This window comes from Ochotona curzoniae, unplaced genomic scaffold (assembly GCF_017591425.1).
Source record: "Ochotona curzoniae isolate NIBS_2020 unplaced genomic scaffold, NIBS_Ocur_1.0 contig_2754, whole genome shotgun sequence".
NCBI lineage: Eukaryota > Metazoa > Chordata > Mammalia > Lagomorpha > Ochotonidae > Ochotona > Ochotona curzoniae.
Genome location: NW_024465582.1, coordinates 355,452 through 369,707, shown reverse-complemented (window position 1 = coordinate 369,707; position 14,256 = coordinate 355,452). Strand labels below are relative to the sequence as shown.

The 14,256-nt window shown below is 62.6% G+C and overlaps 1 protein-coding gene across 3 annotated transcripts; it reads left to right on the top strand.

Moving 5' to 3' along the window:
* The first annotated feature begins 2,924 nt into the window (after nt 1–2,924).
* On the top strand, nt 2,925–13,107 carry CLPTM1L (CLPTM1 like). 3 transcript variants are annotated; one of them, XM_040977379.1, is made up of 17 exons: nt 2,925–3,139; nt 3,219–3,319; nt 3,868–4,057; nt 5,408–5,553; nt 5,917–5,995; nt 6,799–6,916; nt 7,162–7,256; nt 7,393–7,477; nt 8,094–8,197; nt 8,638–8,703; nt 9,188–9,238; nt 9,493–9,575; nt 9,760–9,794; nt 10,079–10,134; nt 11,088–11,132; nt 11,660–11,775; nt 12,649–13,107. In XM_040977379.1, the coding sequence occupies exons 1-17, from the start codon at nt 2,978–2,980 to the stop codon at nt 12,731–12,733; spliced, it is 1,617 nt and encodes a 538-aa protein (XP_040833313.1). In that variant the 5' UTR covers nt 2,925–2,977; the 3' UTR covers nt 12,734–13,107. The 3 variants fall into 3 exon arrangements, with proteins under 3 accessions (XP_040833313.1, XP_040833314.1, XP_040833315.1); XM_040977380.1 differs by having other exon boundaries at nt 2,944–3,139; nt 5,411–5,553; XM_040977381.1 differs by lacking the exon at nt 11,088–11,132 and having other exon boundaries at nt 2,944–3,139.
* Nucleotides 13,108–14,256: the final 1,149 nt, after the last annotated feature.

Sequence of the window (14,256 nt, the reverse complement as noted above, 5' to 3'; positions counted from 1 at the left end):
TGTTTAATAACGGCTTGGCCGTGGTGAGCGCATGCTCCAAGGGTGAGCAGAGCCTCTGTATTTAGATGCAGAGCCTAGCGTCGGAGCCGGGAAAGCCTGCCGTCCCTCCAGAGACCATGTTTAATAACGGCTTGGCCGTGGTGAGCGCATGCTCCGAGGGTGAGCAGAGCCTCTATTTGGTTTTGTTTGTGTCTATCCATGATCCTTCCTTAATCTCCACAGAGCCAGGTGCTGGCCCAGAGGTCTGTCTTCAGCCACTCCCCTGAGTGCAGGGGAGGCGCTTCCTCTGGACTGTGGCCTCCACTGGCTGCCTGCTGCCCTCAGCAGGAGTTGGGGTTGGGGTCTGATCATGCCATGGCCAGTTCTGTGGCTGGGGGCGTTGGGGGGCAGACAAATCTCTGTAAAAAGCAGGAAGAAGTCCAGCCAAAGCACCGAGCAGCATCCCCGGCCCATGGTGCCTGTGGTACTCAGGGCTCCTGAGGACCCTTGTCCCCCTCATGCTTAGCCCTGGCTGGCCCTAGTCAACCCTGAGTTCAGCAGGAGGCCAAGTCGGGGATTTGAGGGTACAGAGGCAGCTGAGGGGTGGACAGGCAGTGGGAATGGGTCCAAGCACAGCCTGCAGGTGAAGGTTTCTCTCGAGCGCGTGTTGGGCTCCAGGCACCCATGTTGGACACACCTAGGTGCCTGGCTGGAGGCTGGGGTCCTCCAGAGCCAGACAGCATAGCCAGTGCTGGCTGTGTCCAGCCCCAGTGTGCTTCCCGGAACCTGGATCATTCTTGGCCATGCCCCTAAGTGCCCCACTCTGCCCACGGGTGTGAGATGGATGAAGTTTCCACCAGGTGGCATGGTCAGCTCACTGAACCCTGGGCAGGGAGCATATTTACCCAGCATTAATGCTTCAGAAGGACCAGGCCCCTATTGAGAATCTGACGTTAACGTCTGGAGTAGCTTAGCTGGGCTGGCATGCTGGGAGGCGTATCTGAGATCCGAAGCAGCTCAGAACACAAAATGATGGAAATGCCAAGGTCCAGAGGAAAGCAGGCAGACTTAGCACAGCTTCATTGGCCAAGTTGGCTCCAGGACGGGCCCGTCGGCCAGCCAATCCAACCCTAGCCCCGGAGTGAGGGGCCCCAGCATAGGTGAGGTCTCACCTCCACTCTGTGCCCCACCCCTGGTAGTTTCCAGCTGCCTCAGTTCCCAAGGTACCTCAGTTTACCCCCTTCATCAGGCTGGGATGCTATCATAGTTGCTGGACAGGTCCATGTGTGGGAGGTGATGTCCAGAGAGCTGTGTCCCAGGGCTGCTCTCGTCGGTCCTCTAAGGGTTAAAGAACGAAGGCCAGTGTGGCGGTGCAGCAGGCTAACCCTCCTCGCGGCAGGGCAGGGGAGAGGGCCCTCACCCAGGGCCAGAGTGAGCAATTCTGGAATTGCCCTTGGTTGACACAGCACTTGTGGGTTGTTGGCACCGTAACTGAGCATAGAAGAGTGTTTAGGGTTGCAGGGGACCGGAGGTGATGCGCTGGTGAGGCACCTCACTCCAGCATCAGGAGCCAGGGTGCACCAGGCTGAGGACATGCAGCACACTGTGCACCCAGATCAAGGGCCGAACCCCCTGCCTCCGCAAGAGGTTGGGAGCACTCCTTGCACCTCATTCATAAGGAAGGCATGTCAGTGAACCCAGAGCCAACCCAAGGGCTGGGAGAGGCATTCCACACTCCTGCAGTATCGTAACAGCCGGGACGGACCCCAGGACTTGGGTGGGGGGTCGCCCGGGTGCCTCCTGCAGGCGAGCGGAACCCAGGGCAGCCCCTTTCCCATGAAGATCTTCAAAATGCTGGTTCACTCCCTCGATGGCCTCAAGGGCCAGGGCTGGGCTGGTCAGCAGCCAGGAGCCTCTTGCGCGGCTCCCAGGTACCAGCACCATCTTCTGCTACTTTCCCAGGTGTGTTGCAGGGAGCTAGCTAGAGGGGCGGATGGCTTGTTAACCATTCATTGTATAAATATGTGCTCTGGCTCCACAAATGGGCGGCTGGCTGCAACCGCCTTCCTGGGGACCCCCAGCTGCTGCGCACTCCTGCTAACACTGAGAAGCACCAGGGTCCGGGGGTGCAGTCCTCACACTTGCCATGAGGTGGCACCCCAACTGCATCACTCAAACTTTACCTGCCCTAACTTGGGGTGTCCTCCGCATGACCAGAGGAAGTGGAGTGACAGGGGGCGCTGGCATGGCCAGCTGGGGTGCCTGGGTTTCCCTGCCAGGTTCCTCTGCTGTCCATCCAGCTGCTTGCCGGTGCTCCTGGTACAGGTACTTGGGCCCCGGTGCAGCGGGAGAAGCAGAGACCGGCAAGGAGTGACCAGCAGGTGGAAGACCGCTGTCTCTCCCTGCCTTTCCAGTAGCTGAGAGAAGTGATTGGATGAGATCCGACTGCAGATCCCTGCCCGCCTGCTCTGCTGCCTGGAGGACCCCGCTCCTGCCCCGGCTACTCTGAGGAGTGCGTCTCGCCAGCAGCGAGGCTCAGGGACAAGGCTGCCCAGCCGGGAGGCTGGGGGTGTCCAGGCGCCGCGCTGACCCCTTCCCACCATGAGTAACGCTGACCACAAGCAGTGGATGCTGACCACGAAGAAGTGGGCGGTGACCACCAGGGTTGGGCGGTGAGCACGAGGCACTGGCCCAGAGCCTCGTCCCCTACAAGGCGGCAGCCTCGCGGCCCCCTCAGGGTGACAGGCGTGGCCAGCGCGGATGCTGCCAACGGCGGAACCGGCGCGCCAAGTGCGCCTCGCGGGCCGCACAGGCCACCGTCCCCGACCCGGGAGCGCGGCGCGAGTGGGTGACGTCCGCGGGCGACGCGGCGCGCGTGCGCGGTGGCGGCCACCCGGCTTCCGGCAGGCGCGGGCCCGGAAGCGCGGCCATGGCGGGTGGCCGGGGGCGGCGGGGCCGGCGGGCGGCTCGGGCCTGAGCGCGGCGGGCGGGCGGCGCCATGTGGCGCGGCCGCAGCTCCTTCACCACCCTGGTGGTGGGCGTGTTCGTGGTCTACGTGCTGCACACCTGCTGGGTCATGTACGGTATCGTCTACACCCGCCCGTGCACCGGCTCCGCAAACTGCATCCAGCCCTACCTCGCGCGGCGGCCCAAGCTGCAGGTGGACGGCGGGCCGGGGCCGGGAGGGCCGGGGTGCCGGGAGGGCCTGGAGCGCCGCGCTGACCGCCCCCATTCCGCAGCTGAGCGTGTACACAGCCACGCGGTCCAGCCTAGGCGCCGAGAACAGCGTGGACCTGGTGTTGAACGTGGAAGACTTTGATGTGGAGTCCAAGTTCGAAAGGTGCGGAGGGCTCGGAGCTGGTGCCTGAGGGTGCCCAGGGTGCAGAGGGTGCGGAGCCGGTCCGTGAGGGTGCCCAGGGTGCTCAGGGGGCAGAGGGCGCGGAGCCGGTGCCCAGGGGGCAGAGGGGGCAGGGGTGCCCAGGGTGCCCAGGGGGCAGAGGGGGGCTGGAACTGGTCTCCCTGGGGCCAGCTGAAGGTCGTGGAGGGCCCGAGCCTTGCCATATGCTGGGGCCTGGAGGTTCCGGGAGTCGGGGGAGCAGGTGCTGTGGTCCGCACTGGGCAGGGGTGGGTGTGGAACTGAGGGCTGCCTCACAGAGTGACTCCCGTGGGCTGTGCCCACCTGACCCTGAGCCTGCTCCAAGTCCCTCCCTGCCCCGCCACCGTGACCTTGCTGGTACCGCCATGGCTGTTGCTGGGCGGGGCAGGTGGGTTTGGAATGGAGTGTGTCGTGGCTAAAGCTGGTGGGTGGGCGGGGCAGCTCTGCGCTGAGGGTATCTGAGCAGACTCGTGCGTGAGCCGGCGGGTCTGACACGACTGCCACGTGTCCAGGACCGTGAACGTGTCTGTGCCCAAGAAGACGAGGAACAATGGCACGCTGTACGCCTACATCTTCCTGCACCACGCTGGGGTGCTGCCCTGGCACGACGGCAAGGAGGTGCACCTGGTCAGCTCCCTGACCACCTACATGGTGCCCAGGCCTGAGGAGGTCAGCCTGCTCGCCGGGGAGCCTGCTGCCCAGGTGAGTGCATAGGGACAGCCTGTGTGGGTGGCTGTGGCTAGCAGGGTCTCACTTCACGCCCCCCCCCCCACATCAGGGTGGTGCCCAGGGGCTCACCTCTGCATTACAGATGGTCTGCCGAGCTGGGCATGCGGCGCAGCTGCCTGCTGGCATTGTCAGTCCTGCAGTGGACAGAGCCTATGCCATCGGAGCCCAGTCCAGGTGACTCGTGCTTGGGGCCACACAAGCCTTGTGTCGGTTGTTTCTTTTAAAGATTGATTGTCTCTCAGTTCCTCTCCTTTCAAACTGGAGACAGACTTCCACCTTTTGGTTCACTCCCCAAAGGACCCCCACCCAGCCAGGGGCCCCTTCTGGCTCCCCCATGTGGGTGCAGGGCTGGGCACTAGGGCTGTCCTCTGTCAGGGTTGATCAAACAGAAGAGACCTAACAGGGAAATGGTTTATTAAACTACACTGGGGCCACCATCCGTGCTTTCAGGATGAAGGAGAGATGGTGTTGGGACGGGTCACACCAGGTGTTCTTGGCTGCTGCTGAGCCTCCAGTCCACTGACACTCTCGGCCCCTTACTGTCCTCAGGAGCTGACTGGAGTGTGGAGTGGCCCGGTGCTCTGATAAGGGAAAAGGGGTGCGGGCGCTGCAGCTTGACCAACTGGGATCTGGAGGAGTGGGCGCAGGGTGTGCATGTCCGGTCCTTGGGAGGAGGCCAGGTGTTCTCCCCAGGTCCCCAGAGTTTGTGGGGTTCAGGCAGTGGGCACCTGGCCCTTCCCACTGGCTTTGAATGTATTCTTGCTCGTGTCCTGTCAGCCATGGGCTGGTCCCCTCCAGGCCACTCGGCCAGCCCCGAGTCCTGAGGCTCACCTACCTAGGTTCTATGGCCTGGCTGCAGCCACTACCAATGGCCTCCTTTGAGAACGAGGGTGTGGCCAGTTCAGGGGTGGACAGTGTAAGATTTGCCAGCAACAAAGGAAGGAATTTATCAGTCAAATGTAGAAAAAGAATTTAGATGGCTTTTATTCTGGGAAACTGCAGTCCCGGGCTTCCGTTCCCGGTACAGTGGGGCTCCTCCCTGCCTGCCGACGTGCACCAGCCCCTGAAGGCAGATGAGGAGGAGGCTGCAAAGGGTAGAAAAGGGTAGGAAGAGCCGTGCAAGCAGGTTTTAATCTCTCCTCAACACAGAAGCTGAAGCAGAGGTCACTTCCACCTGTCCTGGTGCCTTAGGGCCCGCCAGAATTCCAGGCCTGTTCAGGCTCTAAGCAAGCTCCGTGCTCCTCCGGTTACCAAGGCACCCATCAGCAGATCTGAGGGACAGGCAGGCCTGTCCAGCACTGGCCTCACTTCCCTTGTCCCCAGCAGGAGGACACGGAAAGGAAGCCACCGAGCACTCTGGACGAGCCCGTGTCCCACTGGAGGCCAAGGCTGACGCTGAACGTGATGGTGGATGACTTTGTGTTCGATGGCTCCTCCCTGCCTGCTGATGTGCACCGGTACATGAAGATGTAAGTGTCCACATCCTCCCAGTGGACAGCATGGGGTGGCCCTGCCCATCCACACCATCACTATTGCCCCCTAGGGAGCGACATAAAGGAGGAGGGTGCCTCGGCCTCTTGGCCCTTGGTCCAGATTCCTGCAGGGTGGTTTGAATTTGCGGGTCCCACAGCCCCATGGTGCCACAGTCCCATGGCCCTGGCTGTTGATCGGAGCTTGTTAGGGAGGGTGTCACCTGTGACACTTGCACATTGGGTTGCCCCTGAGCTTCTGTTTTCCCAACCTCACGATGGGAGGGTGGACGAGGTGTGACTGGCCTGGGCCTCTCCCCAGCCGTGTGTGAGCACCACACTAACCTGGCCCCCGTCCCCTAGGATCCAGCTGGGGAAGACAGTGCACTACCTCCCCATCCTCTTCATAGACCAGCTCAGCAGCCGCGTGAAAGATCTCATGGTGAGGGGCACCCTGGCCTGGCTCCCAAAGCTTCTGGGGTGTGTGCATAGGGGTGTCAGAATGTCTGAGCTGGCCCCCACTGGCTGAGGCAGCTGTGGCAAGGCCACAGAGGTAAGGCGTGGTGACAAATGACAATTGCTGCTAATGACACCTGCCACAACACCTGGCAGATGTGTGTCCCTGTTGATGTCCTCGTCCCATCCCATGGCTGAGGCTACTCAGGGTGAAGAGGTGAGCTCTGGCCAGGCTCACATACATAGAGCTAGGCCATGCCTCACTCTAGCCTGGCAGTAGCTTGAGGGGGACCTCTGTATCTTAGAGACCAGGACACTGAGCTTAGAGGGGTGGGGAGCCTGCCACTCCTCCTCAGGGTCCCCAGACCCCAGGGGCTCTGCTGCCTGCACCCTATGGCCCACCTGGCTCTGCCCGAACTCAGCAGGTGTGTGCCCCTCGGGTGCACAAGGAATGCAGAACAGTGGCTGGTGTCTGCAAGGTGGAGGTTGTGTGCCAGGGTGTGTGTACAGGAAGCAGCAGGTGTCCACATGTGGAACAGTGGCTGATGTCTGCAGGTGTGTGTGTACAAGTATGTGTCTTCAGGCAGAAGTTGTGTGTAAGTGTGTGTGTCTACAAGGGGAGGTGTGTTTCTGCAGTGGAAGGGTGTGTGTGCAGGATGCAGCAGCCTTCTGCTGGGGCTATGTGGGGTGCAGTGGAGTGGGTCTGCTGGCTGGAGCCCTGCATGTGCACAGGGCCCCAGCAGTCGGGGCTGCCCACGGGGGTAAGTCTTCAGGGCAGCTCTGCTGCAGGTCATCAACCGCTCCACCACGGAGCTGCCGCTCACCGTGAGCTACGACAAAATCTCGCTGGGCCGCCTGCGCTTCTGGATCCACATGCAGGATGCCGTGTACTCCCTGCAGCAGTTCGGTGGGTGCTGGGGGGAGGCTGTGGCCCCTGGCCTGCTGGGGTCTGCTACTGTCCACGTGCACCCCTGTACCCCGGAGCAGCCCCCCCTCTGACGCTGATCCCCCCACTTCGGGGTGCAGGTCTCCCACCTTGGGACACTGGGGTGCAGGTCCCCTGCTGCCACTCCTCGTCTGGGAGCTGCCGTGCTTACATTTTGGGCATGTGGCCGGCCCCAGCCTGAAGTCAGTTGGCCCTCCCCGTCCCAGGGTTTTCAGAAAAGGACGCAGATGAGGTGAAGGGCATCTTTGTGGATACCAACTTGTACTTCCTGGCTCTAACCTTCCTTGTCGCAGCATTCCACGTGAGTTATGGCGGGGGGCTGCTGGGGAGCCCGGGGTCAGGCTCGAGCTGAGCAGGGACCACCTTGCTGGCCGTCCCTGTGACATGGGGCGAGGTGCCAGGCCAGTGGTGCAGATGGTACCCTCTATCCCTTCCAGTTGCTTTTTGATTTCCTGGCATTCAAGAATGACATCAGCTTCTGGAAGAAAAAGAAGAGCTTGACTGGGATGTCCACCAAGGCAGGTGGGTGCTGGGGCCGTGCCTGCCTGGGGTGGCCATGCCCAAGGCCTCTGCAGGGTAGCTGGGGCACCAGGGGCTGTTGCAGCGGGTGCAGAGTCACAGGTCATGAGGAGCTGGGGGTCCGGAGCTGGGGTGGGGTGCCGGTCCTCCTGCTATGTTGGCTGGGAGCTGGGTGTGGCTGCCGGTACTAGGCCCACAGCCCCTGCAAGCACTTCCTGAGGGCCCGGCCCTCTGTCCTGCCAACCTGGCGTTCTGCCCCCAGGAAGTGGTTCTCACGGGCAGCAGTGTGCGCAGTGTGGCACTTGGACACCAGGGTGCAGTATCAGAACATATGTGACACTTGTCACCAAGCACATTGGCACGGGAACAGGCAGGTGTGAGGCAAGGCCAAAGGAGAGCAGCCCCATAGGTGCTGCTTGTCTCCCAAGTGGGCTGGCCAGCTGCTGGAACTGCAAGGGCTGTGAGGGGAGTCAGGTGCTGTGAATTGTCTAGAGGGTGTGGGGTGTGAAGGCTGTGAGGGGGGTGGACACTAAGGGGCGTGGGGCTGTGGGAGCTGTGAGAGCATGCCTGCTCAAGCCCGGGTTCTCCGGCTGGCCTCACACACTGTCCATCCACACAGTGCTCTGGCGCTGCTTCAGCACCGTGGTCATCTTCCTGTTCCTGCTGGACGAGCAGACAAGCCTGCTGGTGCTGGTCCCCGCGGGCATCGGGGCTGCCATTGAGGTGAGGCCATGCGAGGCAGCAGGAGTGTCCTGGGCTGTGTGGCTATCCTGGGGCTGGGCACCCTGTTCTGAGCAGACAGATGCAGCTGCTGGGAGGGGTGTGCGGGTGGAGCTCCCAGGGCCTCAAGACCACATCCCGGCAGGTGGATCTGCATCCACGAGAAGGTGGTGAGTGCTCACAGAGCTGTGAAGTGAGATGCTGCAGTGTGGGCAGTGACTGGGGTGGGCTGTGCCGGCCATGGCGACCGTGTCCGGCCCTCACAGGGCTGGCCCACCTTTCGGTTCCTGATGAGGAGGAAAGTCCAAGTGACACCGACCAGGTGACCATCCTGGTCTCGGTGTGCAAAACGACCCAAAGTGGTGCATCTGCAACTTGAGGGTGGGCGTGGGGATGTCAGGTGTATGCATGCCCTTCCTCCATGCGCTGGGTCTCTCCCATAGCTGTGGAAGGTAAAGAAGGCTTTGAAGATGAGCGTTGGGTGGCGAGGCCTATGGCCCACATTTGAGGTGAGTCCCTTCTAGCCCTGTGTCCACCCTAATCTCGAACCCCCCGATGCCCAGCTATTCAGCCTGATGGCTACCCCCGGTCACCCGGGGGCTGAGCCTTGCACCTGCCAGAGGCAGAAGCTGCTGGCAGCTGTGCTTGGGTCTGCAGAGCCCCTGAGCTGCCTGCAGCCGGCTCCCTGCGCTCACCCCCGTTGGCCCAGGCATAAAAGCAGCACCCACAGGTGCCTGAGCAGATGTGTGGGAGAAGGATTAGGTAGGTGCCTGAGCCCACGCCCCAGGCAGTGAGAAGTCAGGCTGGCATGGAAGTGTCCCTCTATCGTGGCCATGGTGAGCAGAGTGCCCTCCTATGTGCCAAACGTGTGACTGGCTTTCACCCACACCCAGCACCAGTTACACCGTGCACATACTCCTGCAGACCAGGCCGGGGCCACGAGCCAGTGCCCTCTGACTCTGCATCGGCTAACGTGGGCGTTTTGTCTCCTAGTTTGGCACCTACAGCGAGTCTGAGAGGAGGACAGAGGAGTACGACACACAGGTAGGCCAGGGGTGGGGTGACGGCCTCAGTGCCTGGAGCCCACCTAGGAGAAGGACACAGGGGGACACGCAGCAGCCCCACTCTCTCCCTGCAGGGACTGGGGCCCCGTGTTCTGAGTCCAGCTAATGTTCACCCAGGCCCCTCCACATCGCGGTGTCCCCTGTCCATCCCCGGCCCTTGTGTGACACCCTGTGTGTGATGAACTCTGGCTCCATGTGTGGGAATGTGAGCAGGGAATCTCCACTTCCCTGCAGGCCATGGAGTATTTATCCTACCTACTGTACCCTCTGTGTGTGGGTGGAGCCGTCTACTCGCTGCTCAACATCAAGTACAAGAGGTAGGAGGAGCTGCCCAGTCTCCCTGTCCCTGACTGGCAGTAATTGAAAGGAACAGGCAGGCAGACGCTCGGCTGCACTTCCTGGGGGCCCACAGCCTGGCTCTTGGGGGCCCTCCTGGGGGTAAGGGGATGTGGCCCAGAGATCAGGGTCTGAGCACGTGCCCGCCTCCCACGTCTCTTGCAGCTGGTACTCCTGGTTGATCAACAGTTTTGTCAATGGTGAGTGCCGGCTGGACTCGGGCCAGGAGCCGAGTGTCCTCTGATGCAACCGCCCATGCCTCAGGAGCCCCAGGGTGGCGCAGGCCAGTCCCTGGGCCCCACGTGAGCTTGGGCACAGCCTCTCTGCCTCCAGCAGCACCGTGGAGAGGGGTGCCCAAAGTCACCCCACTGTGGGATTGTGGCAGTGGGCTGCTCGGCTTTGCCTTGGGTGGGTGTATGGACACTGCACGTGTGGACGCTGCTGTGTGCAGCCATGTTCTCACTGCGGCCTCTGCTCTCTGCAGGCGTCTACGCCTTCGGCTTCCTCTTCATGCTGCCCCAGCTGTTTGTGAACTACAAGGTGAGGCAACAGGGGCCTGGACCCATCGCGACCTTGGTTCCTATGTCCTTTTGCCCCTACCAACCGTGGCTCCCGTGTCCCTGTGCCCACACTGACCGTGGCCCCCGTGTCCCTGTGCCCACGCCGAACACAGCCTGCATGTCCCTGTGCCCATGCTGACCACGGCCCCCGTGTCCCTGTGCCCATGCCGACCGCGGACCCCGTGTCCCTGTGCCCACGCCGAACACAGCCCCTGTGTCCCTGTGCCCACACCGAACACAGCCCGCATGTCCCTGTGCCCACGCCGAACACAGCCCACATGTCCCTGTGCCCACACCGAACACAGCCCGCATGTCCCTGTGCCCATGCTGAACACAGCCCCTGTGCCCATGCTGACCACGCCCCCCATGTCCCTGTGCCCACGCCGAACACAGCCCACATGTCCCTGTGCCCACGCCGAACACAGCCTGCATGTCCCTGTGCCCATGCTGAACACAGCCCCTGTGTCCCTGTGACCATGCCGACCGCGGCCCCCGTGTCCCTGTGCCCACGCTGAACACAGCCCGCATTTCCCTGTGCCCATGCTGACCACGGCCCCTGTGTCCCTGTGCCCACGCCGAACACAGCCCCTGTGTCCCTGTGCCCAAGCCGACCACGGCCCCCCCGTGTCCCTGTGCCCATGCTGACCGCGGCCCCCCGTGTCCCTGTGCCCATGCTGACCGCGGCCCGTGTGTCCCTGTGCCCATGCCTACCGCGGCCCCCGTGTCCCTGTGCCCACGCTGGCCACAGCCCGCTTGTCCCTGTGCCCACGCCGACCGCGGCCCCCGTGTCCCTGTGCCCACGCCGACCGCGCCCCCCCCCCTCCGTGTCCCTGTGCCCACGCCGACCGCGCCCCCCCCCGTGTCCCTGTGCCCACGCCGACTGCGGCCCCCGTGTCCCTGTGCCCATGCTGACTGCACTCTATCCTGTCCCAGATGAAGTCAGTTGCACACCTGCCCTGGAAAGCCTTCACCTACAAGGTAGGGCTTCCTGGGGAGGGTCCATGGCAGACTGCAGCTTTTCTGTTGGGGTTAATGGCTCTCTGTCACAATCCCAGTCCTCAGGGAGCGGCTGCAGGGCCAGGAGCCAGGGAGGACCCTGCTGTGGCTTTGACCAGTGTCTTGGGGACAGCATCGCGGCTTAGATGTGGAATCCCTAGCCGGGGTGTGCTCAGACATCCTGCAATGTAGATCCTCAGTGTAGACGGAGACCACACCCACAGTGCAGACGGAAACCATAGACCCATAGTGTAGGTGGAGAATATCGATTCTCGGTGCAGACGCAGACCTTCAGTGTAGACGGAGACCACAGACCCTCAGTGTAGATGGAGAATGCAGATCCACAGTGTAGATACAGACCCTCAGTGTAGACGCAGACCTGGAGTGTACATGGTATAGGCCCCACCACCACCTGCTCTGCTGCCACCCTGGGAGGCCCCAATGGGGTGGGGTCTGCAACAGTGGGCCCCACGCATCGCAGCCCTGGCCGCCCTCCCCACCCCCTCCAGGCCTTCAACACCTTCATCGACGACGTCTTTGCCTTCATCATCACCATGCCCACCTCCCACCGGCTGGCCTGCTTCCGGGACGACGTGGTCTTCCTGGTCTACCTTTACCAGCGATGGTGAGTGGTGTTGGCAGGGACCACCCGCGAGACCATGTCCTGTCCCCACTCCTTCTGACTGTGGAGGCAAGGCTCCCGCTTGAGTTACCAAGGTCCCCAGCGGCAGCTCTAGGTTGAGGGCACCCACATTGGGCCCTGTGACCCCTCCACTTGGTCTTGTCAGGGCAGGGAACGATCATGGAGGTTCCTCCAGATGCAGACACCCCGACCCCCTGAGCTTGGCCTGCGGAAGGACCTGGGGCTGGAGGCTGCTGGTCCTGCTGCACTACCAGCTGTGCTGGGCTCCGGAGGGCTCCTCATGAAGCCAGCACCCTATGAGCTTTCGGCTCTGCTTGCTCCCCAAGTCCTCTTCTTGTCATTCCTCACCCGCAGCGGCCACAGGCCACTGCACTAACCCTAATCCCGGGTGTTGGGGTGCTGCCTGCTGCTCTTCAAGGTGCCCAGACCTCACATCTGGTGTCCAGCCAGGGGCTCTTGGTGGCAAAGCAGTTTCTGAAGCCAGAGATGGGCCCCATAGCTGGTGGCCGCAGAGCTATCCTGCTGCCCCATCTGATCTGGACTGTGTGGGCCAGGCCCTGGGTGTGCTCTAGGGATGAAGGAGGCAGTCTGCTCTGACCACCCCGCTGACACTCCTAGCAGGACAGCTGGGGAAGTGATGGAGTATCAGTATGCCCTTGCTGCTGACCGGACACCAGTCCACAGCACAGGGCTTTGGGCTTCCCTCACTTGTCCTGCTGGTGGGCGAGGCCACACCCTCCAGCTGCTCCCACCGCCGGCCCCGCCCACAAATCCGAGGCCACGCCTGCTCAGTCCGCCAGCCCCGCCCACCTGACGGCCCCGCCCTCGGGCTCGAGCTGCGCCCCTCCCTCGCAGGCTTTATCCCGTGGATAAGAGCAGAGTGAACGAGTTCGGGGAGTCATATGAGGAGAGTCCTGGGCGGAAATCCCACGCAGACTGACCCGCCTGCCCAGTGCGTTGGAGCCAAGTTTGGGCCACCTCCCGCCTGCCCACGGGCTTGGGAGCCATGGAGGCGGTCCCACACTGCATCTTCTGCGTTGCCAAACCCCAGAATGCCCCACGCCCCCTGCAATGACATGTTTGCGAAGAGCTCGGCACCCCCACGTCTGCCGGGCACGTGTGTGCCTCCCCTTTGCTGGGTGGCCCCAAAGGCCATGAGGGGCAGGGCAGCCGGTCTGAGTGTGCCTCAGTACCCTTCCACAGCTTGGGGCGATGCCTCCGCTGGACTCAGATCAATGGCCCTTTGCCCCTTTTGTTGAGAGCCTTGTGAAGTTGATGTCTACATGTTTCTATTTTAAAGTAAACTGTAACGTGGCCCTAGTGTGTGCTGGTCCCAGCAGCTGGTGTGGCGGGCTCGCGGGGTCCAGGCTGAACTGGGCTGGATCCCTGGGGTGGGGGGTACAGAGAGCAAACCATGGCCAGAAAAAGCGTGTGGGGTGAGGCACATGCTCATGCCTGGGGTCCTGCAGGGAGGTGCCTGGTGTGCTGAGCCTGAGTCACTGGCCCCTGCCCCTAAACTGCAGAGTTCCACGGCCAGTGCCTGGCCCAGTCCACGCACAGGCTCCCCGCAGCTACTCAAGGCCACGGAAAGAGCAGCCAGAGGGCAGATGACCCAGCATGGCCCAACCTGCTGGAGGACCTGGGCCTTCTTCCCAGCGTTCTGGAAACCAAGAGTGGATGGAGCCCATGAATGACCGCTAGGTTCCTTCATGGGAGTCCTGTGAGGAACGCAACCTGGGACAGCTGCCTGATGCATAAGGACAGCCACAGCATGGAGCCGGCCGCTGACCACAGGGCCACGTGCTCACTGCAGCCGCTGACCACAGGGCCGTGTGCTCACTGCAGCCGCTGACCACAGGGCCGTGTGCTCACTGCAGCCGCTGACCACAGGGCCACGTGCTCACTGCAGCCGCTGACCACAGGGCCACGTGCTCACTACAGCCGCTGACCACAGGGCCACGTGCTCACTACAGCCGCTGACCACAGGGCCACGTGCTCACTGCAGCCGCTGACCACAGGGCCACGTGCTCACTACAGCTGCTGACCACAGGGCCACGTGCTCACTGCAGCTGCTGACCCGCTGACCACAGAGCCACGTGCTCACTACAGCCGCTGACCACAGGGCCGTGTGCTCACTGCAGCCACTGACCACAGGGCCACGTGCTCACTACAGCTGCTGACCACAGGGCCACGTGCTCACTGCAGCTGCTGACCCGCTGACCACAGAGCCACGTGCTCACTACAGCCGCTGACCACAGGGCCGTGTGCTCACTGCAGCCGCTGACCACAGGGCCGCATGCTCACTGCAGCCGCTGACCGCAGGGCCACATGCTCACTGCAGCCGCTGACCGCAGGGCCGCATGCTCACTGCAGCCGCTGACCACAGGGCCAAGGACCAAGTGGGAGGTGATAACCCTTGAGCGGAACCTGCGCTCAGGCCCATTTGAGACGATTACACCGAGC